At 37.0% G+C, this 27,145-nt stretch overlaps 1 protein-coding gene across 2 annotated transcripts in view; it reads right to left on the bottom strand.

Annotated features, from left to right (window-relative positions):
• Positions 1–5,401: 5,401 nt before the first annotated feature.
• Positions 5,402–27,145, bottom strand: part of LOC110828009 (uncharacterized) — a 39,322-nt gene continuing 17,578 nt past the window's right edge. Inside the window, exons 2-3 of one of the 2 annotated variants that reach the window (XR_015534663.1) lie at positions 8,959–14,215; positions 5,402–8,908 (exon numbers count right to left, since the gene is read on the bottom strand). Coding sequence is in view for 1 of the 2 variants with exons in the window: in XM_022060240.2 (XP_021915932.2) it covers positions 12,996–14,215 (1,220 nt within the window). In the remaining variant the exon portion in view is untranslated. Of the gene's footprint in view, positions 14,216–27,145 lie in introns of both variants that reach the window. The other variant, XM_022060240.2, reaches the window with a different exon arrangement.

The raw sequence follows: 27,145 nt of genomic DNA, 5'->3' as shown, positions 1-27,145 counted from the left end.
TGAAGTAGGCAGCAACCAGAGTCGAATCGTCGGTAAAGTTTTAAAAGACTACACGGGGCAAAATCCCAGAAGACAGCCATCTTCAGAGTCGTCGCCACTACCACAGCTTGATGCTTATTTAACAACTACACAGGATGACTCTGAATCGCGAGGAAGCTATCTTGACTGTTTCTGTGGCGTGGTCTCTCTCAGTGTTTATCTGACGTTACTTAGAACAGTTGGTCTTACAGGTCATTTACTGCATTTATTATTTAGTGTTCTGTCTGACGACAGGTCCATATGAACAGGATCCTTCCATCCTTTTCTCGGACTGGGACCTGTTCATATACGTTCTTGGCAGATGATCCAGAAGTGGTTTGCCATTGCCTTCTTCTGTGTGTGAATGGAGTAATTGTTGGGATGCCACGGAGAAACCGGGGAAGGCCCCGGAGGAAAACTCCGTGTTGCCTAGACCACGGCCTTGCCCAACACAAGTTATAAATTCGGGCACTGCCGGGAATCGAACCCGAGACCCCAGGATTACAAGGCCAGCCAGCGTTCTAACCGCTACACCACCGTGGCTTACATTACCTTACCTTACATTAAATTACATTACTTTACATTACATTGAGCTACCACAGACCCATCTTAAGCGTAACTAATTCAAGTTAAATAAGCAATGTCTTAATCAAACTTTACTCAATTGTAAAGCATTTAGAATAAAGCCAATATATAAACGTCCTTTCCGTATAGACGTATTTACGTCTAATTCTCCGGAGCCGTGGTTCCACTGACAATTTTTTTTTTACAAACAAAATTTAAAATTAAAGTTATACGATGACATCGTTTTAAGAACTCTCTATTATGCGTTCATTCTTTATATATCGCGTAAAGAACGCACATGTACGCGTATAACACATTGGAAATATAAGGGACGGGGGCAGAAATTGAAGCAGAGAAAACACACACCAGAAGAATAAGAAGAAGAAGATGGTGATCAAGATTCTGAATCAAATAAAATGGCGTGGGAGCGATTGCGTCTTCATCGTCTCATAAAAGGTGGCGTATTTCTTAACGATACGGCGCCCATTTTCGGTCCTTGTTTCATTCTATGTCTTTCTTTTCTCCATTCTCCGATTCCTTTCGTCTTTTTTCGTTGCTGAACTTAATGTCGACGATCTAAATTTTTTCGTTCTCCTCATTCATGTTTTGTTTTAGGCTTAACGAACTATGACGAATGCAAATTACCTGCATCATAAAAGACAGTAGACAAGAAATTTTCATTTAAAAAACTTCCTGCTCGTTCCTTTCTGCGAAACTATCAACGTCCTACACGAGTTCCTGAAAAGGAAAACCATCTCTACTCAACGTCAGTGAAATTGTGTGTTGGCAATTGGCGTGGGCATTAGTTTTGTTCTGTGAAATTTTATTGTCTACTGAAATGTTTTCTTATGGTCTTTTGACTTCAATGTTCCATCATGTATTGGACTATTTCTTTGTAGTATAAAAGCTTAAATCAAAACAGAAGGTTTCCCACTCAGAGAAAGTGTATCACAAACATTCCATGTGTTTCTGACTGCAGATTGGCTGGCCAGAACGTTCTGGTACAGTCTTCTATCAGTAATGTTTCATATTCTTTCGGTAGGTCCAATATCAGATTAAGTCAGTAAAAGATGGCGTTAACACTGCATTTTACCACAGATTTCTTACGATTTTCAGAATAAACACAGATTATATCCTTAAACAACATTAACCAGTTGATCTTTGTATTGGTGAGGTGTTGTGTTTTCTTTGCGGTACGGACTGAATTATTAAACGCTGTTTAGTTGAAAGGATTAAACGCCTGTTAATGCTGGCTGGGGTTTGAGACTCCTACACTAATTTCAGGAGTGTGCTACAACAGCCTAATCGCGAAGTCCTTTATTTTTAATGTTCCACCAGCGTAAAATACCCAACGGCCGTCAGGATAGCTTCATAATTTGCACAAAGTTGAAATCAGTGGATTTATTAAGAAGAACTTAGTCATTACTTCTGTGGCACCTTGTAGTTCTAGGCGTTTATAGGCCTCCATAATTGAACATATCTGATCAGTAATCTCTTCCTGATTATGTAGGAAATCTTGGCGACTCATTTGCTGAATTTCATTTTTGATCCGAATGCTTTCAAACATGAATCACAAAGTATATAATGTATATTATTTTTTTATGAAAAAATGACAATTTATTTTTCCAGTATCGAAAAACAACATAATTATTATCCAGCTATTCTTAGGTTTTCATAAAGAGTTGTGGAGTGGCCATGGTGGTGATGTAATTGAAAAGTTAATTGTGGGTTGAAATTGACTCTTTTGTAACGGGGGAAACACGTCTATTTTCCAGACGAGTAACAAATTGAACTTTTGATGGAAAATCTTTAGACGAATAACACACACAAAAAAAAGTGTGAAGTGTGCGCGCTTAACACGTTTGTGGTATTAGCAGGAACACTCGGCCGCTGAAATTGTGCGTGTAGCTCAGACCGCACGCGTTTTGCGTCAGAGAACGGTTTCGAATACAAAGTGTGTGTAACCAAATTAACTGTATAACTTCTCATCAAGCTCTTCATTTATGTAACATGGCAAGTTAGTCGCCCAAAAGTGGAGTGACAGCTGAAGTCTTGTCTGGTAATGTACCTACTGTTGTCAGATTTCAGGTCTCACGGCTCCGAGGTAGTCGATGTTAGTCGTCTAGTTCAGTGGTATTCAACCTGGGGTACGCGTACCCCCGGGGTACTCTAAGACATCTTAGGGGGTACGTGAAATTTAAAAAAATATATATTAATTTATGATAAACACTGAATAATCAGTAATGTAATTTATTTAATTTATTTTAGATGTAGATTATATTCTACGTATAACTTGAATTATATACCAACAATTTTGGGGGTACAAAGTTGAAGAGAAATTATATCTGGGGGTACGCGAACAAAAAGGGTTGAATACCACTGAGCTAGTTTATAACTCAGTGCGGACTTGGCAGATACAAACCTTCAGAGGAATGAAATGCACCTTACTTTCAGGTCTGAATGTAGCCCTGAAAAAGGTGGCAGTGTGTTCTTCCGAAACGTCCACGCTTAACAACCCAGAATACTAAACTTCGATATCCTCGCCAGCGTGAGATTTTAATTTTTTAATGACATTTTATAGTAAATTCTGAATTTGTACTCTTATCTAAAAAACATAGAAGTACATAATACGTAAATAAAATGATATATCTTAAACATCATTATTTTATTCTAGGATATGTTAAAATCTGAATGAATACTTAAGTATATGTAATTAAAACAAGTCGAAAAAAAATTTGAGAATTTAGTGACAAATTTAATTAAGATAAATTTTAAATTTTACAACATTTGCAATTATATGTCAGTTTTGAAAGATTAATACGAATTAATTTCAGATCACAAATATTATACTTCAACTCGAATGAAGACGTGAAGGCATAATTACAAAACCTAAATTTTGAAACAGAACTTTATAAAATAACGAATCCAATAAAAACGCCACTCTAAAGGTTTGGATTCTACAGCATGATCATTACAGCCACGCAAATGCTCTCTCCCCCCCCTCCCTCCCCCTACTAACCTGCGTTACGTTGCTCTTATTTTAAACCCTGTTTTTACAGTACGCGACTTTCAAGTGGCTTCACAACTAAAGAGGTCGGACACTCATCCGTCATTCTGAAACGCATTTTAAATTCCTCTTTGTCAGAGAACAAAACACTATTGTACATAGACATGAAGCCAATAGTACATGATTCAATCGTGTCGTAACATAATTGAAATCAAATTAAATTATCACAGGGGCACTTTTTATTTCTGTGACTGTTTTCTCTGCGGACTCAATATTTGGACACAGGAATCAAATCTGATACTCTGTTTTTCTTTAGATTTAATGGGATGTCTCAATAAAACTGTCGAATTCAAAGTGGAAAAGTAAGAATAACTCGAGATTAAGGGGATGGCTGGTCAATCGACCTTCATCCCGTCCTTAACACGGGATACGGTTGCCAGGAATCGCTTCTTGCCCTCCAATCGAGACTTGGTTACTGCACACAAACACGAAGGCCATTTCCTCTGCCTTCAGTACTAGGATAATATTGTTGAATACATAAACCGTGTGCTTTTTTAAATACGTAAATGCTAGAAATTCCCCCATTCATTTTCATTATGTCCAAACTGTATTTACTTAACCGGTTTATCATAGATGATATACTAATATTATACTACTGACATTACGTAAAATTGATTTTGTTGTGAATACAAGAATTATGTTTTTTTGGGGTGTACTTATTTTTGAGAATTTTAACAGTCGCCTAAGTAGTAAGTAGGTTTCCCCCACCTTTAAACAACTGAAATGTTCATTACATGTTTATAAAAATCTCACTTTTGGACCGTAACATCTGTAACCTGAATCCACTTTACACACTCTGTTGCCACAAATTTCATTTTAATATTATACTCCCATGTACCCCGAAATGTCTGTAGTTATGTCTTGGGCTACAATTGTTAAGATAAATTGTTGTACAGGTGCTAATGAACATTCTAAAATAAATTTCGGCTGATTTAATTTTATTTAAAGTGATGTTTGACTAGAAAGGGATTTTGGTCCAATAACTGACATGAGTTTGTTCTTTATTTCAGGTCTCCTCGTACGATGTCAACTGTAGCAACATCAGGTAACCAGTTCCTACGTTTTTGTGTACGTTCCAGTGAAACTTTAAATAATTCTCACATAGAAAAGAAATGCCGTTTTGTAGAATAAAATCTATGTATATAGTTTATTGTATTTCGCGAAGAATGAATACGTATTAAAATAATAGTATATTATTGATTTTCGGAAGTTATTATGATTTGATTTAATAAATTCGATTAGTCTAGTCGCTGTGCGTTAATTGTCTGCACCTCGGCGTAGTTGTGCATTACCAAAAATAACAGGTTTTGTAATTAAAATAATATCTCTACCGCTGTTAAATGCTTACGCTAATGCCGGCTTCTTTGAAAAAAAAAACTAAAAATTGTCGTAATCAGTAAACATGAACATTTGAAATATGCGGATTATAATACAATATTAAAAATTTATTTCATTTATCTTTACATGTGATAGAGCAAGAAGTATTTGTTTGTGCCGGAATGTAAATCAATCCAAAATACGAGTAAGAATACGTTCGTGATTAACCAATTATAACTCGACATAACGTCACAGAATTTATCGTAAGCATGATTACATATTTTCACATGCTAAAATGAAACAAGATTCAGGTCTGTTGTATTGGTAACACTGGACACTATTTTCACACGTGTAATTTAGCGGGCTTGTGGTTATTTTAGTGAAATTTCTAGTAAATTTTTACAAACTTTAAAACTAAAATAATTACACACAGTATCAGATTAAAAATATGTTTTATTGCTTTCATGAGCTAATGTGAATATATATGTATAATAATTTAAAGCAGGTTTTAATTACATACCTTATCTCAAAATTGAATAAACATCTTTTTTATTCTCAAATCTTAAAGAAGAATCTATTGCCATTATGCCCGGCCCCCAAACGACTGGGCTCTGCATATTTACGTAATTAAATATCCTGCTTTAACACTACATGAATAGATACATTACAACCGTTAGTCTTACACCATTTGAACGTAAGCCAGTTTTGTTAACAGTTCACACCTTTTATTATTATATAATACAGTTTATTTATTCACAAACAGTTCACACCACTTTGTTTCTTTGGTTATGTCTGCTGTAGTAATAACTTTGAGTGGGACTTATGTTGTTTCATAAACAATTTGATCTATTACATAACCAGCATTTTAAAATCTTATATTTCTTCTGCCTTTTGTATATGAAAGCGAACTGTTATGACAATTCGTATTGCTTCAGAACTTAAAATATTTGTCTAATAACAAAACAAATTAATCTACAAGTGCGAACAAAATTCACTGCTCTCGTATATATATTTTGTTTTCTAACTCCAACTAATGTTGTTATTGTGTGTGTTTTGTTGAATATCGTCATGTCTAAATGGCAAAGAGTGGTTAGTATGCTGGGATACTCAGTATTAATGACGATGTATGAGAAATATATGTGTCACAATAACACTATGCAACATTATATGAAAATGTTCGTCAATCATATTTCCGTGCATGTAAAGTTACAGATGCATTAGTATTTATTATATTTATTTAGTGTTCTGTCTGACGACAGGTCCATATGAACAGGATCCTTCCATCCTTTTCTGGGACTGGGACCTGTTCATATACCGTCCAAATTAATATTTGCCAAATATAACATTTTACGGTTTAATTGGACCAAATATTAAGAATATAACCAAATGTAGCAGATAATTGGATCCCCTTAGATGTAAAAATCTGGATACGCAGTTAAACATGAAACAGAAGACTTCGATCATTAAATCATGATTCGTATACCTTGCATGTGCTCCAAGAATCCCTAAGCGAAACGCAAGGAAAATTCACTGTCCCGTTGATCTCGTCTTGACATGTTATTACTATCTCAAATCTCAGTATGTAATATCTTGAAGTCTTGAAATCATAGTCAGATACTTTAATATGGAACTCTATTAATACTGTCATTTGCCCTAATGTACTATATCCAAAAGTACATCACCGTAATATAAACGTTTGCGAAATAATATTTTAAAAATATTAAGCATTACGAACTATATTATTTCTTAAAGACCGGAACCATAATTCTGTTACATTTTGTACAGGGGCATCCAAAATGCAGGGGCCATATTAATAGTGGATGCCTTCATGTATCAGTTTGGTCCAAGGATAATGATAATGAAATCGCTAAACTAATATACCTGAATATGGTTCCAGAGTAATTTATGTAATTAGCAAGTGTAATGTACGTACAAGTGTGAAAAAATGTTAGTTAATCTGCGGTGTAGATATCCCGTCGGAACATCCTTTCTCTAGAACTTCACTTTCAGTGTAAATGAATGTTTTTAATAATCGAAACGATTATTAATATTAATATTCATTTCGAGTAATGAGTGTTTTTTTTTCAGATCTACAGCCAATACTTTGCACTTAATATGATATTATGTGTTTGTTATTAGAAAGAATCCTGACAGTTCATTGTTTGGACAGCGTTCTTAGTCCAAATAATTTAATGCAATAGAAAATGCAGGACATTAGCTCCGTTCTGTTTCTTGTCATTTCTGAGGTGTGTTGTTTGTAATGTTGTTATGATTCACGAACTGATTTTGTAGGCACAACTTTCGTCTCAGTGGCTTCTAAACAGCAATTTTTTTAAACGAAATTAAGCCTTTGTTATCGTTTGTATAAAATTGTCTTAAGTTGAAAATGCTATCAAGTCTCTGTCCACATACTTGTATGTTAGAATGTTTGTAAATCAAATTTGACATATTTTTAAACAGTGCGGTTAGCTTTCTTTACAAAGACACCACATCAGGAGTTTCACGTTAAAATGAAACCGAGCGAAATACTAAAAATAAAGAAGTTACTGCTCATTATATTTTGAAATGGGCCCCAAAATGTAATATCATTTGACTGTTATTGGCTGATTTAAGTAAAAATACATAAAATGAAAGTAGGGTTATGTTTGTCTTTCACCATAATTTAGGCAGAGATCGTGGGACACTCGGTATTGTATGGTACCTTACTTTCGAATAAAGCAAAGACTTACATTCTGACTGATGTTAAACAATTTTTTTTAAAGCCAATCAAACTCTTCGAAGAGAACATCAAGTACAGTTGGAGTCAAAGTAAATTGTAACAGATGAAATTACATGTGTTGTATAATATCTAATCAATATTTTTACTCTTTGGTATAAATATTGGTGTATTGATAAGGCTGAACATTATTATAACTATAAATTTATTTCATCAAAAATTGTCTCGGATATTCTTCAATTGTGTAGAATAAGTATCAGCTTCGTCCACACAAAATGTTATTCTGTATTGAAACTACTTTTCTCTTCAGATTTCCATTTTGTTTAAAAATGCTAAACCGATTATCATAAATAATTGTCCAACAGCTGTGTTTTTATCCTATACACATGACGCACTCTTTGTGCGGACATAGGAACCACAGAAGTAACTCCGATAAAATAATGGTGTTTGAACTTTTCAGCGTTTTAGTGAGTATTGGTGTATTATTTTTCCACCAACTTAACTGGCATCTTTTATCATTTTATCCTTACTCATAAAAATTACATTTTTTTGTAAAGAATTACGTTGGTGGTAATTATGCATCAACACATATTAATATTTTTTTATTATAATCACGTCGTAAATTGAATACCCTGGGACCTTGAATAGCAAAGCTACCATGACACCACCAAATCTCTGTCACATGTGTGTAACATATATCAATGTTCGTTGTATTAACTGTGTTTACAGCAGGTAGTGCATAGACATTCATACATTTCATGATATGCGTTGATGTCTCAACTGTTATGATGCTGAATATACACGTGGTGGACAAAACATGCAACCTTCATGTTGAAACAAAATAATAACTCTCTCATGCGCTTTATAACATTCTGTGTGATGATAAATTATTAGTAACCATTATTTATTCCTGTTCGTACACAGATTTATGCTTTAATAATGCATCTACATGAGCCATTATTTGACACAAATGGGTTAAATGTGGGCACTACGCATTTGAAAATGGACTATTAGAATGAAACTTAATATAAAACGTAAAGTTGCCACTAGACTCGGTATCACGTCAGTGGAATGCCCAGAGCTGGTAAACATATTAATTTTATTCTCTTGTTAAAGAAAATTTTGGGTGTATACTCTCTATGTCTCTGTCCAGACCGGCCCTGAGGCTTACCTAACCTAACCTAACGTAACGTAACGTAACCTAACCTAACGTAACCTAACCTAACCTAACGTAACCTAACCTAACGTAACCTAACCTAACGTAACCTAACCTAACGTAACCTAACATAACCTAACGTAACCTAACCTCAGAGATAATGCGACCGGAGGCGTGAAACTGAACACTCACCTCAATGCAGTGCAGAGATTAAGAATGCGTGGAGCTATATCTCCGCTTCCCCATACGTCTGCATGACAGGGAAAGTTTTGCCTTTGCTATTATTTAATCACGAGCGACCAGTAACATTTTCTGTAGTAAAATAAATTTTTTACAGACATTTACATTATACATTAGTAGAAGGATGGAAATTGAATGTTTATGTGGGCGTATTACCTCTTCGATTCTTTATAAGTATCGATCCTAAAAAGATAAAAACGTAAAAGTGTGTCAAACGGTGAACGCTATAATGGAAACAGCGATTCTTTAAAAATGCGAAAGGAGTTTTTCTTTCTTGTAAATTACATACATAATTAATTAAACTGGAACATGAAATTATATTATTTATCTTCATTGAGGCAATGTTATGATAAGTCATTAAACGGCTTATATTTATGTGCAAAGATACATATATCTATAAAAAACATATAGGCCTTTTAGGATAATTCGTTGTAATTTTCGTACCGTAAGAATTACTTTTAAGCTGACTTTTCTTTAAGCACTTCCTACTTGCTTTTTACTGAAAGTGAAGGCGAGAGTGGGGCTGGAGGTGGTCAAGACCCTCGCGGTACACCGGGTGGCCACTCTCACGGAAGAGTTTAAAATTTTATGAAAGTTAAATAAGTTTCAGATGTGACGGGCACAGGGGTGTGGCTCTCGGGTTGGGGCGGGGGGGTGGGGGGAAATAAGTTGTCGCTGTGTGAAGTGAAAACGGGAATAAGACGACCTTGAAACTTTTGACGTCACCAACTTATACCTGAGAGCATCAAAGCAGAATTTTGCCACGTTCTTCCTGACTCTGGTTGTTGAGTTAGTGCGTCGGTGTTTTGTTATGTTACTTTGCTTGCTTGGTGCTATTACTTAATTAAAGCTAATTAAGGAAGAATGACATTATCTTTACCAAACGAAACGCGTATTGGAATGGTTGAAGAACGTAATTATTTTCACGAGCTAATAAACGGACTGAAAATGCATTAAAACTTTGAAGCCTTAAGAAAAGAATATTGTGACTTAAGAATGGACAATTTTTTCAGTAGTAAATTTCTGTCTTTTATTTTTGTCAGTTGAACATTTGTCGGGATATAAACTTGGTTTCATTTCAGAACTGGAGTATTTCAGTAAAAGGTAAGCATCTGGGAACAGCCATATTGAAGATTTGAACATAAAAGCTCACATACGTAACAAATTAAATATATCTTTGCTACTGTATCGATATACGAGATTATTGATCTGAATGGTAACAATACTTACAAGGCAATGAACTTTAACCCTCTCAAGTCGAAGCTCATCCAAATAATATTTAAAAATTTAGCCCGTAAGAAATACTTCACCTTTATAAAGATCGATTTTTTTTAAACCTTTGTATGGAAATAATAGCTTTTTAGTATGAGAATCGTACGAAATCAACAGATCTCTCTGTGGGCAAAGTGGAGAGATACTGATTGTTAACGTAGGTGGTACAAATATTTATAACTGCCCCTTGAAGGTTAATTAACGACAGAGATGTAGTGGTTCATGGCATGCATTCACGTTTACTGTCCTGGCGTAATCTCGAATATATGTGTGTTTGTGTGCATTTTTTTTAATACAACGTAAAATCAGCTATTTTACTCTACCATAAAACATTCATCATTACTTACAAATCACAGCTTTTGACTAGTCTCTAAACAAAATTATGAATACATTTTAAACTAAAATATCACAATCATAAACAATATATATCATTTGAAGATCAATGTTTGGAAGTGTTTGTCTGAATATATTCCTCAAGACGTATATAAAAAGGAACAAGACATATAAATATATGACAGAGAATAAATTAACATATAAATAATTGCAATGTATCATTCACTATAACATTCTACATTAATCACTACATGTACGGATTAAGTACCGGTTCGTACTGTCTTGAGTCACGTGTAAATACAGGAGAACCATTGCGGGTACACACATAATCTCACAGTGCATGGCTTCCCTGTCGTTGAGATATTCTTATCTCGTCAATAATTTCCCCCTCCATCTGTCTCTTTGTTGCTTACTTATTATTGCTGAAGTTACAATAGGCTGTTTTAATATTAAAGATGCATATATATATATTTCTTCAATACCCACGTGTTCACGAGCGAAGAAAATGTTGTTTATCGTATCCACGAAAAGATATCATTACCTCCCAGTGGAAGTTAATAAAGATATAACATCAGTTAGTTGAAATATACCTTTCTTTTTTTTTAAATTACATTACCTCAACGCATTCATAGAACAAGGCGCTACCCTGAGAATTTCTAAAATATTCATTAACATTACCTGTAGAATAAACATTGCATTCCAATATCGTGCATTGTCTAGTATGAATTGATTATTATGTCTACCAGAAGCTGAAGTATTCTGTGTGTGACCTACATCTAGCTCATGAATGAGACTTAATTATGTTAAAACCTTATTTCTACAATATTTGAGTGCTTAGTTGAGGGTAGTGATACATTACTCCAATTCGTATTACGTAATAAATAATGAGCTATTAATAACGAGAGCATTTTCGTTGATTTCAAAATATGCGTAACAGAACTTAAGTAGTTTGGTTGATCAGTAACTGTATCTTAAGTCAGATATAGTCAACGGATATTCACAATATAAATAAGCAAATAATAATAATAATAATACTCAGATACGATTACCCAAACACTTTTATGTGTTATAACGTGAAGTCCATAATTTAAAATTAAAACTATGTATTAAAGATTTACTTCCGACCCCGAAACAAAAATTCATAATTGTCTGCTAGCGAAAAACGTTTATCTTAATACAAAAACCTATTTGTGCTACTCGTGTAAATTTTATAACAGGTAAATTTAATATGCATATATATATAAATTGAAATTAAACGTTTGTTTACATTTGTGTTAATAAAATATATTTTGAGTATAAAAATTTGGGACTTCTCTTCTGTTTACTACTATAGACTAGAATGTATACTACATACTTCTAAAAGTCTTTATAATAATGATAATGATGGATGATGATAAGTGATGGTAAGATTTATCAAGCAACAAAGAGAGAGAGAGAAACACTCTAGATAGATTTTCCTTTCTTTCTTGGCAATAAATTATTACTCCGACATCTAATTTAACACGCATCTAACTAAACCGAAATAAATCTAAATATTACACATAACCTAACCTGTTAGTTTAGCATATTACTCAAAAACACAAAATTTACTTCAAATACATAGGTATAATATAGCTAATACAGCGAAAACACGTATATAGGATTCCAAAAATTTTAATCCTCCATAAATAAATTATAGCACAGAGATAAAGAAACTGAATAGCAATATTTAGAAATGTTAACGAATTGCATCCAGTCAACGGATTTTGCAGAGACGAATTGCCCCTAACCAGGTTGGTACTGTTTGGATTTCCTTGTAAATAATACAGCTGCTAGTCTTATCGGGGTGCAATCCGACAAAGCGTATTGGCACAATTTCCTGTTTTCACAGTAAAGGTTAGGACCTGGAATTAGTGCCTGTGTGAAGCCTACAAACAAGTCGGTAGCCAACTGAGTTACACTTGTATATAAATATAAATACATTTCATGCAAAAGGATCAACTAGGATACTGAAATTTAGGAAATGACAATTGTTATCTTTCTTTTCGGTATACGAAATCCCTATTATTAGAAAATTATTCGTTTATCTTTATGAATTAATTGTATGCAATATAATTATTAATCTTGAGCATGTATATTGTAATACATATTTATACCTAATATTAAATGTCTATCAACGAGTAACTTAAAGAACATTGAAAAATCTGTGAAGGTTTGATGAGAACATTCCTTCAAGTAGCTGTTAAAGATTGCAAGCTTACTTACACGAGTTATACCCATGACCTACAGACAAAATTGGGTCATTGTTTGGAACTTAGTTGCAGGCAATCAAATTAAACTAGCTCGATTTCTACTTCCGGGCATTCCTCTTCAAAGGAAATGGGAGCTACATCGCCGTTATCTTCACTTTCGCCGTCCTTGAAGCACGCGGACTCGAGGTGTTTGTTGAGGTAAGACTTGAGGGCGAAGGACTTGTGGCAGCGCGTACAGGCGAAGTTCTTGTCGGCAGAGTGCGTCTGCATGTGCGCGCGCAGGTTGGAACGGTCGGCGAACGCCTTGCCGCAGTGAGCACATCCGAACGGCTTCTCGCCCGTGTGCGAGCGGAGGTGTCCCTGGAGCAGCCAGGGTCGCGAGAACAGTTTCCCGCACACACCGCACGCGTGCGACAGCTTGTGCGTCAGGAGATGCATGGCCAACGCGGGCATGCTGACGTACGCTTTCCCGCACGTGACGCACTTCTTGGCCGACTGGGAGTCGAGGCTTCGGTGCGTCTGTTTGTGACGCGACAGGTTGGACGATGTCGCGTACTGTTTCCCGCATTCCGAACACACGTAACGACCTGGTTTACCGTTACTTTGAGACGCTTCGGGAACTTCACAAGACGCCTCTTTGTCGGAAGAGGAGGGGCTAAGAGGCGGCAACGTGTTGCTGCTGCTTTTGTTCTTGGATCGGCCGTCTGACACCAGTAAAGCGTCGTAGGTGTACACCACGGAACTTTTGACAGCTCGGTGCGCCTCCAAGCCGACGAGTTCTTGCTGACGCACGTCTCCGTTCGTCGCGGACTGCAGGTTCGGGTTGTTGTTCTCGGCGTCCGAGGAGTATTCCGACGTGGGTGGTGTGAGAGAGGGCGGAGGCTGAGGTTTCGGAGACTCGGGCCGGGGGTTGTAGCAAGCCGGTGTCTGGTAACACGACATCGGTTCGGGGGATGGTGGACGGTAACGCGGCTGTGTGGCTGGCGACTGCGGGAGGTAGGCCTGGCTATGGGGTTCGGGGGTCGGCTGATCACGGCTGCTGTAGCAAGGAGGCAACTCGTGATGAATCGATGGCTCTTGCAACCTGTAGCATGGGACAGGTTCTTGCACCGTGGCCACGCTTGGGGCAGGGAGAGGTGGCAGCGAGCGAGACAGCTCCAGCAGGTCGTGAGCCGCCTCTGTCTCCTCCGCACTGCGCATGCGGAAGATGGGGATTCCCCCATCGTGCGACAATACTTCGGTGTGCACCTGAGCGGGTGGGGGTTCCTCGGGGCCCTGGGGCATAAACTCGTGCAGGTAACCTGCAACAAATAACACCTGGCGTTACCAGCAAGTTTATTTCGTTTGCCTCACGACCTAACCTTTTGTACGTGCTGTCTCGTTCCTCCCTGTAAATTTGTAAGTAGGATTTCCTTTGGACTCGTCATCCTTTCAGTCATACGAATTTAAACATTAGACCCTGCGCGCACGAGCGATTTGGAACGCACTGTTTCAGAAGGAAGCGAGCCTTTGAAATTTTCAAGGTCATTCGGTAGTCATTTTTCCAAAAGCATATTTTTGCCGGTCTGTAGGAACCTGAATCACCACATTCATGTCAGTTTGAGGCCATTGATATGTCATCACCTCAAGATCACGACAAGTTCAGTCCTATGTTTTAAGGAATATAAGTCTTTAAATTTTCCAATCTCACTTAAAGAACACGTATTCTTTCTGTTATATTTACCTAACCGTGACCACTCTCATGTTAGTTTGAAGCCTCTTAGTCTCTGTATTATTTAGCCCTTAAATAAACAATTTCCTGGTGCCCTTACGTAGTGGATTGTACGTCAATATAGCGTAAAAGTCATATAATCTCGTAAGAAAAAAGATGGCGGTTCTCACTTTTTTCTATAAATATGCATCGCGTTTTTTTTAATTCATAAAATATTAAGGCTAAATTCAGTTTATTAAAAAAAGGGGAGTTGTGTAGTTTTCTACCGGCTGGTATAATCGTTGTTTGGAACTGGGATGGATGGGAGATGAGATAAATATGAATTTTATTCGAATACGTTACCTTACTGTTAGTGCTAAGTTAACCTCATTTTATATAATTGCATTTGCGTATTCTAGACAATAGGATTAACTTTACTAGTAATAAAGTAACAGAAGCATAGGTGGATAAGGATACATTTTAACTCTCTTTGACACATCTGTGTGTTATGGAAGGTTCCCACGGGAATTTAGATAAATATCTTGAGTTGAAATTAATGATACGAACGTAGTAATGTGATCCTGAAGGAATTCAGGGATTATTCTTTATTGTCGCATTGCGTTCTGAGGATAAATCATACACGAGGCAGTTGTCATGGCAACCCATCGCTTTGGGAACTAGTTTATTTTTTTTATTATAAATTTTAGTTAAATACATGAACGAGATCAAAACAATAATTACTACTCTGCAGAAATACAATCAGAGTTTAATGGTTGTCTGTGTACTGTAATCGCGTCTGATGGTGACGGGCGAGATTGATGTTTGGGCAGTTTTCATGTGTACTCTAATGAATTACGCATTATCACTGTCCTGACACGAAGTCGCCCTTAATCTCGTCCTCAGGCAGATGAATCCAGTCCATTTCTTTCCATCGTTTAACATCAAGTGGTAGCAACTCTTTTGAATGGTGAAGTGTTGTGTTTTCTTCGCGGTACGGACTGATTCTTAAGTATTAATCACACGGGCGTGTGTCTGCAAAGACAATCAAGAATTAAGAAAATTACTATCAATCTCTCACGTAGGCTGATTTTTCCGTGTGAAAGCCGCTTTTGCGCGGGGGTATGGAGGTTAATGTCCCTGGTCGGAAAATGGAGTTTTTTCTTGTTACGAAAACTTGTGTACGAGACGTCTCTCGTCCTCGTACTTCAGGTCATTCGGCCATTTTTTTATTTCAACGTCACAATACTCGAACGTGAAATGGAACGGAAATTTGAATTCTGCGTAATCTTGAAGCCGACGTCTGTAGAAAATAAAAACTGGGGGGGTGACACCCCAGTCGTTCTTCTCAGTTACCCTTTGCACTTTTCACCCGCTCCCCCTTCTCTATTTTCTTCACCGGTTGTCTCATTTTAAACTCCTTTATCCTTTATATAGGCAGGATTTTCCCCTTCCTTTAGCTTGGTAAGCGCCTTGTTTCGTCTCTGAATCGGCCTTTACCAGACCCACGTTTTTATGTCGGCTTCTTCCGCAGAATCTCCCCGTCCCCCGGTCCCTCGCCCCACTTTCCTCTCACTTGTCGTGCTTCTGGAAGCCCCCCCCCTCCCCTTCCACTGAAAGCCCCGTCAGTCGGCTTCAGTTTTTATTCTTCACAGAGTATTCGAGTTCCTTCTTTATTTTATTTCAGATAAAAAGAAAAAATAAAAACTGTAAGATAAAAGACTTTAAAATAGCTTCAGGGCACTGAGCTCTTTAGGATCTATTTCACTACGCGTGTTGTTTGGCGTCTGAAATTCTGTCATATATTCTTATGTTTAGCAGAGATAATTGGTAATCTCGTTGAATTATTATCAGGAAACGTTATTAAAAGCGTAAAGATTACATTTATCATTCATCGATCTGATGATGGAGGTAGCAGATACCTCTGGAAATTCGATAAAATTCTACCAGATTTCACGGCAGAAGACATCATCCTTGTATATTTATTTGATTGTTTGTGGGATGGAAGTGACATGTAGTACGAATTGAAGAGATGAAATGATGCATAAAGAATTCTAGCTTAAGTCCTGAGAAGAAAAGAGATGAGAGATGTGGTGAAGATGGAATTATAATATTAAAACGGATATTACATAAAATGTATAAGGTTGTGGATTGGATTCATGTAGCTCAGAATATGGACCAGTGGATAAATTTTTAGAAGTTGAGCGACTGTTGGCTTCTCAAAAATGGCTTCGCTGCACCGATTTCGATTATTTTTTCTAGGGACAAAATTGTTTCAGTAATTTTGTTCAATTTTTTTTTTTTTTAGAAATTGTATGCAATTGTGTCTGTTTCATGTTGGGTTCATATTTGTGCTGGGACTTCATTCATCCATTTTGTTTCAAAACACGAAAATATTGCGTAATTTTCGTAATTATTTTTTTACCACGTGATACACGGCGATGGCCAATACACAAAACATGGAATGTAAAAAAAATTCAAATTTAAAAGAGAAGGCTGGTTTTATATGTCAAGTCATGTTAGTTTAGTTAAGTTTATTTTACTTTAATTTATTTTAGCTTCCTTCCTTCGAACAGTAAAGCTTACGACTCAAAGTTTAGCATTTCCGTCTTTATTTCTTCAACGAAATAACGTAATTTTGTAACCCACTCAAAAATTGCACCCCCCCTTCTTTCTCCCGTTACCCCGGAGCCCTTCAACTTTTTAGTTTTAAACCATTATACGTAGCATCCAAATGCAATTTTCTGTTCAGCTGTTCTTGAGGCCATAATATCATCATAATTTCGCTTCTCTCTCCTTAATATGAATAGGACCATAAAGAAAAAGGTGGTTTAAAACGTCAAAGTTTGTGTAACGAGACCTTATTTTTATACACAGGCGAAGGCTGGGTCACTTGAGACGTTAAACACCACGGAATGAAGACGCTACTTGAAACAAGTAACAAAGTCTTGTTCTTCGTACGCAAATGTAGCCCGTGTATATACGGCTCTACCTTCATTTATCAGACACCTAAAAGACTTTCCTCTGACTCAACCAAGAAGATGAATTTATATGTTCCATAATATTAATAAAGCAACGCACAAGGTTTATAATATAGGGTTCACTACGAACTCAAATTTTTGTACTGAAATAAATTATAAAATAAAGCAACTGGATCATACGGGTCTACCCCAAGTCTAAATTAAATTGGATTAAGAACTTTCAGAAAATGTAGAGGGGTCTAAGTAATAACTTACTTAATTCTGTGGTATTAGTACTGCAAGTTTCATCACCTCGAAATTTGAGCTCTTTCTGAATCAGTTTAATCCGCTCCATACAAATCGTCTCTTAAGAACTTATCACCTCCGCCTCGCTCTTCAGAGTAGAACATAAACTTTTTTTTATCTTTGTGCGGTGTTGGCAGAGTATCCGAAAAATGTTTTCATTTTCTTACCAGTCACCCTTGCCCGAAAGCATGATAATTCGGTACGCGTCGTTGAATGGCGTAGGCACAGCAACGTTTCTGTTCAGATTATCGTCTGCAATGTTTAGTTAACAAAGATATTCGTCAGGATTCTGCAAGCGACTTCCGTGTGAATATTAATAGCGGTTGAGTTCGTTCTTCCTCCTAGGGTTAGTTACCCCAGAGGTTCGTTAAATCCTGAAAGGAACGTGGGAAAAACAAGAAACATCACGCTCCTGAAACGTCCATGGTTGTGAAGGAGAAACTACGACGAGCCTTGGAATAATACGTAGGTCTACAGGTCGATCGATTTTCTTGACTGTGAATTAAGAATGCTAACCACTTAATAACCACGTTCATGTGGGGCATTGCGAACTAATGCCAGTATCTTATGTATAAAGGTAAAGTTTGTCCCACTATACGCCATGTAGGCGTTTGGGGTGAGTGGAGGTATAGCTCCTCTCTTCCTTGACCTCGGCACTAGATGGGGGTGAGTGGTCAGCATCACGCCCCGGCCGGCTTTACCCCCGGGAAAGGACCCCGGTATCCATTGTAGAATTGCCATAATAAATAAGCAATTTCATATTTGAGCACCGTTTATTTTAAAAAAAAGAATTCACGTGTTCCGCTGACGGTGGAATAAATATGCTTATTCGAAATCGTGAACTTTAGTGAGAATCTTGTGTGTAAGTAAATTAAACTGAAAATGTGTGTGCAGAATTCGATGACGTGGAGGCAGCTTGTAGCCTGTCGGACATTCCTCCTTGAATTTGTAATTCCGTGACGATATAAAATCGAGACTCGAGAGCAGTAGGAAATAGCAGAATTTTTGTTTTGCTGAACTCGGATAATTTGACGACAAGTCGACTGGAGAGGGTGTCTCTGTGTTGCCAGTCATTCCTTGCCTAAGTCAATCAGGTATTTGATAAAATCTCTCCGGTTCACAGCCCTTTCTTTTCCAGTTCGTTGACTGCATATTCTAACAAACTCCTTTTCAATTCTGACATCGTCCGTGTTTCTGTGTTCCTTCTCTGCCTTTCTTTTCACGTCTATTTCATCCCGGCTCTTACGAAACCATAGCAACGGAAGAAACATGTAAAGAAGAACCTAACACTGTAAATATTTAATCCTGAAAATGGTAATTACATTTTAGATAACTTTCTTTTTGGTACGAGGAAACTGTTTATAAAGTTTTAGTATTCGTGATATAAGCCAGAGCAATTCAATTTATTATTTACGGAAAAAAAGTGAAATTTTTGCTTAGATTTTTAAGACAGCTGTCAGGACTTTAATTTCCGGTTTAAACGGACACTGTGACGACATTCTTGAGTTCAGAGCCAGGCGGTTCAAGAGCAAATTTCTACACTTTTGACGAAGTCTTATGTTCGGATTTCAAAACGCGTGTTATCATATGACAATTTCTTTTAAATTCGAAGACATTTCAGCCTAATTTCCACTTATTCGAACAGTTCACTTACGTAGTTTGGAGTTGCTATACGTTTAGTAGGACGACCGGACATTAGATGTAACTGATTTGACGGTGTTCTTAAATGTAATTAATAGTTGTCTTATTATTATTATTATTCCATCCATTCACCACTTTATAGGGTATTTACTTCTATGTACCCGAGACAAACCTTACCCCTAAGGTACATAGTGTAGCAGCTATCTCCAAAATAATTTATTATTATTATTATTATTATTATTATTTAGTGCTTGATGTAATTGGTTTTTCAACTGTTGCAAAGCAATTCAATAAATTAATTTAGCTGAATTATTATTTTTCGGTATATTTTGTTATATTGTCGAATGGATCCTGTTACATATCTCTTCAGTTCTGACGTACTGGTACGACTCCATTGATGAGGGATCGGCACGTGGCAAGAACACTTAATTGCACAGGACAACAGAACACACGATAATTCTGACCCTCGGAAATGTTTAGAGTGGGATTTGAACCCACGATTGCAGAGTTTGAACGGTCCAAGGTCGTTTGATCGGGCGAATATATCTCCTGCACTTGGATTTTATCGTTTTGGAGTTGTTCCGAATGTCACAAATACAAATGCTCGTTATTAAAGTTCAATTTAACTCCACTAATGAGTGAAGCAATATGTCGCGTTTGAAGGATCGTGCTTTGCCGTGTACAGAGTGGGCCGGCCGACTCATGCCGATAAAAGTGGCACACGTCACATTTGTGCGTATGCAGACACGTGATGTTTGGTTAGTCAAGGAAGATACTAATTTCTTTATATTTAACAGTTATGAATGAATATATTTTTTTTTAGTCGAAACATGTCGCTGAACTATTATATATGTATTACTTCATTTGCCGTTGCATATTACTGGCAACTGACGTAATAATAAAATAATATTTTGTGTAGGATGTGAATTGGTCTTCCGGTCTAAATCAATCATAGGGATTGTGGGTTCAGACCCGTACGGGGCATGGATGTATATTCTCCTGTTTTCCTGTTTTCCTGTCCTGAGTTGGGTGTTTATAGAGGCTTTATGATACTTAAATATATGTTTGACGTTCTGTAATGTATAATTTAAAGTTTATATTCAATTATAAAATTAGTTACAAAGGAAGTTAAGAAGAAATTAATTGCTTAATAGAAAGAAAACTATATCTTAAAATACAATGACCTGCTTGTGTAATAATCTCTAAGGTTAAATTATTAATTATCGGTTTGAAATTTGAACCCTTACATCTTCAAGACGTGCTGAGATTATCTGTAACTTAGCTCACACCAGCCTCAGATAAAATTTCTACTTAGGACTTAGAAATGTGGGGCAGAGTCCTTTTTGAGAAGCCTAGGACATTCATCTGTTAATGACGTAGGCCTAAACTTAAAGTGGAAGTTATAATTAAAAATGTTTTTAAAACTGTGAAAAAGTCCTTAATCCTAATATGTCTTTTGGAATGTGTTTGGTGTGTTCTTAAGTTTTGGGAAGAAAGTTGAGTTCCTTCACTTTAACTGGGTTTAGTTCTCAAAGTAGTAAGAAAAAGAAAATAGCAAAAGAGTTTAGGTACGCGAATAAGATGATGGTAGTTGGAGAAATACTTCGAAAGTTCTTATCACTTTCTTCTAGCTTTCGATATTTGGTTCGAATCACTCCCAGGGCGTTCTTATCTCATGGAAAATTCTTTATCGTCTTAATCACGGCCTTATCTGAGCGATACAACGTTATTAGCAGTGGATTATATAAAAATTAATGGTGGGATACAACAACACCATTTGATTCAAAATCATTAAACGGACGGTTATGGATCTTGCCCTCGGCATTTTTCTCTGAAATACATTTTAAGAGATCCAGATTAAGTGACGAACGGGCTGGAACGGTGCCCTGGATGGGTGATTAGCCCTTACCGTCTGTCAGGAAGTGGACAGGTGTTTAGTTTATGAAAAGTCGAAAGAGGCAGATGAAGACTGTTGGTTACCCCTGTCTCTTTATTTGGCTGAAACAAGTGAATTCTGATAATAAGTGACACTTTCAGGGATTAGAGCTAGGTACCTGTGGATTATAAATGACGTTCTGCAGAGCTGACAGGTTCGGAAACACAAATATGTCTTGGAATACTTAATTAAGAAGAGGAGACATATTTGCTTAAGTAAATTTTTCTGTTTGTTTTATTTCACAGAGGAGATATGTGAGTGGCCCACAGAGCTCGGGGAAAACTTGAAATTACGTAGTTTGTAGAACGGATTAAATTCTTTCAATGCTTAACGCCATGTTTTTTGAGGTGACTGAGATGAGAAAGTTATGTGAAAGAAATATTGGAGGAACAGAGGGCAGAGAAATTGAAGAACGAGTGAGATTAAGATACGAAATTTTAACAGGTATTTTTCATTTGTTAGGTTTGACACCGTGTTTGACACAAAGCGTGTAAAATTCATCAAGTCGTTGTTACTGAAAATCAATTATATATATATTGTGAAACTAATTGCATTGACCACTCTGATGTTAAAAATAGGGGAGACCCAATTATGTCGGAGGGATCTCTTGCCATGCGACGTGAAATATATCAAAATGAGACACTCCATTTATCAAAAATGTTTGCTTCCGATCATTATAAATGCGACTGGGGACAAGATTTATCCATTTTCGGAGGCCCATCATCTCGTTCTACTTATTAAAGCGAGACTCATTTTCGAAATGAGCGTAAATCGTTGAGACGCCCGCGACGCTGCTGTCTAATGAAGCTTTAACTCCCGTGGCATCTGTCTGCCAGCCTCACGTACCTTCAGCCCTCCTCATTAATATGGGGTGGTTTCTTAGTCAGTAAGGGCGTAACAAGTTGGTAACCGTTCATGTCCTTGCGGTAAGGTAACCGGGGTTCGATTCCCGGTTTGCTCACGAACAACTTGTTTTCACCGCGGTGTTTGTAACCGTTCTTTGATTATGAGAAATGTTTCGTCCGAGGATAAAAGCGGCCACAACGTGAAGCTGAATACTTGGCTTAATCTAGTGATGGGCTTAGAATGGGTGGAGTTTTACTTATCTGCAGTCCATACACCTTCATCGTCATCTTCATCACATTTTGATTTTAAAGCTGCAGATTCACCGTTGCCCGTATTTTGGAACTTCCAGACCACGAAATGAGTTGTAAAACAAGGGAATAACGCCCTTACGTTTTAACTTTTATGCGCTAATTTGAAATATTCGTTCACGAACACAAACTCAATGGATTAAAAGCTAATAACATTCACATACTCTAGAAATTCGTGGTTCTTTGTGGAACGTGAAGATTTATTATCGTATTTATAAAAGCCGCCTTGATATTATCATTCCATCTACACTTAGGTCTTCCAAATGTTTGCTTTCCTCTGGGTTTATCTACAAGATGCTATACAGTGTATTCTGTGGTTCCAGTTCAATACTTGAGGCTCTAATCTGTGATTTCTTTCACAGTTATAAATGCTATAAGAACAAGGTATTGATTCTCAGGGATTATAACGTGACAGTTCTACTTAAAACTCAACGGAGTACCACCATATTTCAATAGACATGTGATGGAGAAAATGAATGAGAAATTCTCTGACCGATGGATTAGTCGTGGAGGTTCGCAGAATTGGCCGCTATTGTCTGTAGATTTTTATGTATGGTGTTAGATGAAGGACGTGGTGTATGAAGGACACTGATGTAATTATTCCCAATGTGTACCAGTGGTTGTTAAATCTGTGACTTGAGTCTCTGTCATGTTTTCCGGCTCTTCGCTTAAAACTGCGTCTTACGCGATTAACGTCAATTTGTTACTGAAACGTGTCGTATGAAACACACGTGTGACTGCGTCGGAAGTTTATAATCTCATGAACATCCGTCAATTAGTTTCTGCGTTAAGAGTTCGTGACCTTACAGCCGTGTGCTTTATACGGTTTATAATATTCATCAGACGTTACATTTCCACTTTGTATTCGTCAAATTCGGGAGATTAATCTCTGTAAATTAACTGGCTGCCTTAATCTATTTAGCACCTAATTAATACTCTGCCTGCAATGACGTGTTTTGCACAATGAAAATGTTTGACTTCCAAATATTAAATGGACGTGGTGAAGCCTGTAAATTACAAATGTCTATGGGCACATTTAGTTTACATAACTGTGAAATCCTGTAAAAGTGGATTATTGGAACTTTGTATTATAATCCTTTGTGTTCGCTTCATAGCCCAATAAATGCGCTTGAACCTTCAGATGATATCAGAAAAAAAAACACTGTCAGTGTCAAAAGAAAGGATAATTAATAAGTGATGAATGGGGAAGTATATGGAAGGACACGGTTTGTAGCCTAGTTTAAAATATTATCTGAAAATTTGATGCAAGTACTGAGGAAAATAACGAAAACCGTGAGTCAGAACAGCTGATCTCCGGGCCCAGGTTGTGCCCACGAACTCCCGAATTCAAAACAGAAATTCTGATTACTCACCAGCAATTTTCGATTACTGTAATTACTGTCTAATTAATAGGATATGTTCTGATTATTTTTCCGCGATAACTTTACAACCAAATAATTTAAATTGTAGGAGTAACAGTTTTATTTATCTATGAAAATACGTTAGTTTGTATAATTTACGTCCAGACAGAAACTCCCACGTTCTTTAAGCCTTATTTCAAGTAATAATTTTGTCTCTTTGTAGACAACCTCTTTAACGTACTTATTCATCTAAGAAGTATACAATGTATATACTAATTATTTTTAATCCTGTATAATTTATTTTTTTATTATTATTGAAACGAAAATTTGATCGCTTGTAAAAAGCAGTGGACTTACTTGTTTCTTGTTATTCACGCATGGTTATTTTAATGAACCGATAATTCTTCATAGTCTTTTTGTAAGCTTTTTAATTTGCTTCCGAACTAATTACGAATAGCATTTGCCCCTGAAAGGGGGGCGAGATACTCCACTGCTTTACGTTGCTGAATGCAGTACAATAATTGCATTGTGTAACGTTAATCGTCTTTAGTTCTTCCTCTACCCACCGTCTTGGTGTGTCGTGACGTTCGAAATTGGTACAAATAAGGGTAGGGTCGGTGGGTTAAGGGGGGTAGCGGTTGTGGTCGTGGTGTAGATGAGGGTGAGTTTGTTCCGCTTGGTCGGGCTGAAGGCGCCACAGGCTCACAGAAGTCTCCTTAAAAACTTTGCACTCAGAAAGAAGTAATGGAAACTGCTTCTTTCCTAAGAACGAGCGCCCGGGGAAAATATTCGGACATACCACGGAGGAATTTCCAGGACGATGAGCTATCTGCATAACGAGGGTCTTAAGTATTCATATTATTCACTGAATATTATTGTTGTGATAAAATAAAGGAGTCTGAGATTGGAAGGACGTGTAGCATGTGGGGGTATATGGTAGAAATGTACCTCCATTTCCCAGTACGTCTTCGCGCATGGTTCTTAGTCACGTGCTTTGTTTTCCCCAACAGCTGACCTCAGCGATGTTTTTTTTTGTACTGAGTTTTTCATGTCCGTGGACTGAGTTCGTTTATCGCCGTCTGAGTCAGACGCCAGGGGATGACAACTCGCAATTGTTAGCCACGTCACATGGCAGGTAAACTTAACATATGTGGCCGGATAACTCATTTCACTTGTGGCATACGTAACTTCTGTGTGGTGGGGCTTCCCGACCAGGTCGATACATCGAATCCTAGTAACAAGCAAAATGTGACGCTGACAGATAGATACCGGGTGTCCCACAAGTGCACACTCTTAAATATGGTTAAATTAAATTTGGAATTTTTGTAATAAAAACTGGTGATGCATGAAGTAGGGGTTTGATCACGGTCTTCAGACATCAAAATGATCAAAGAGTTTTCTTAATTGGATTACAGTATCAAGTTCGAAATTTCATGATTGTGTAATGAGACACGATGAGCTGAGAAGACACATAGGTCAAGGACTCGTCCTTTTATCACTTCCTCGTGATCAGATCTCGGACCCACCCTACATCCTGTCAAGTGTTGTGCACGAAATTGACGGTTGACCGTCGTCTGGTACCGACGTTAATTAGATTTGAGACGGCCACTGTAATAACCAAGCAAAGAAAAGATAACTCTTAATTCACACATAGTTTAAGAAACCAATAGAACAGATAGAAAGTTACGTTGGATCATTTTCGGTATTCCTGAATTTCTAACTTCCTGTTACCCTGTTTAAAACCTACCCCCCCTCGCTGGGATAATAGTCAGCCTGCCTTACCGGCTTGGCCTCTAAGGTAGAGAGAGAGAGAGAGAGAGTTCACTGAAATAGGCTATCTAATTTATTCAAGAATTACCGTGAGAACCAACAGGAATTTCTCCTTTCTAATTTCCTCCCACTTGAACAGTCTCATTGTCTTTCCTTATGGAATTTTCACTGTAATAAAACTACGTTATGCATAATCGAAACTGAACGATGTGTCATATAAATCGGACATGATTCAGAGTGTGCCATTTGAAACTCAGCCCATAATTTACCACGTATTACTGTAGAAATATTGAATCAGAGGCAAATGCTCCCCCGTACAATAAACTCTCCAAATCTCCACTGTAACATTGAAGTCAAGGTCACCAGTGTTGCTAGGCCGCTGCGCGCGAACTTGGTGTTCGTTCCCGGACATATTACGTCACGTCCAAGTCGTTTGTTCCTGTTCATGGAGCATTTTATAATGTGCGTACGGACAGTTAATCGAATAATACAAAATTACGGCGACTGATAGTAAAAATTCGGGACACAGGGCGTGTCTGCCTCAATCTTTAGGGTATAAATTGATGTATTTACTTCTCGAATGAGGTACAACGTTTGTAGGTGACGTGATTAATAAATATTAATGCCATGATATTAAAGTTTTGATAAAAACCATTCTAAATCCCCCATTTTTTACGAAGCTGCGAAGTACGATTTGGCAGAGGCGTGACATTTTAAGTCCTTCCACACTAATGGATTTACTGACCTATGACGTCATAGCCACAAACTGCGTCGAGGACCGAAATATCGTCCTTGGTCGTCATGAAACACGAACCAAGTAAAACACAAAGGTCGTCTTTGTCGGCCACTTCGATTCCTTGCCTGTTGAAGTTCATTCTCGTCCATGACTGTGGCCGAAGCTGGCCCGGATAAAATTTAAGAATCCAGACCGTACCGCGAAGAAAACACAACACTTCGCCATTTAAAAAGTTCAATTGGTTAACGCTGTTTAAGGATATATTAGCTGAGATGGTAAAGTTGCGTCATATTGTGATATAACAAATATATATTATTTAAATCTTGTCCGTCTAATCACAATAAAGTCTTATTAAATATTAAAATATTACAATAATTAACATTTAAAATATTTAAAATATTAAATTATGTTCTTTATCGAAATATTCGATGGTCTAATGTAAATCGAATATTTCGATAAAGAACATCATTTAATATTTTAAATATTTTAAATGTTAATTATTGTAATATTTTAATATTTAATAAGACTTTATTGTGATTAGACGGACAAGATTTAAATAATATATAGATATATTAGCTGTTTACTGCGGTATTATGCGAATAATGTAAATAATATATGAAGAGTTATTAATTGTTTAAAGCGGGTGGTACATATAGTTACCACTGGACTTTAAAGGGTTC

The sequence above is a fragment of the Zootermopsis nevadensis genome, unplaced genomic scaffold, assembly GCF_977971745.1.
Source record: "Zootermopsis nevadensis isolate Lab colony 2312 unplaced genomic scaffold, Znev_1.0 Znev_ptg000011l, whole genome shotgun sequence".
Lineage (NCBI taxonomy): Eukaryota > Metazoa > Arthropoda > Insecta > Blattodea > Termopsidae > Zootermopsis > Zootermopsis nevadensis.
This window is presented reverse-complemented; position numbering and strand designations above follow the sequence as displayed.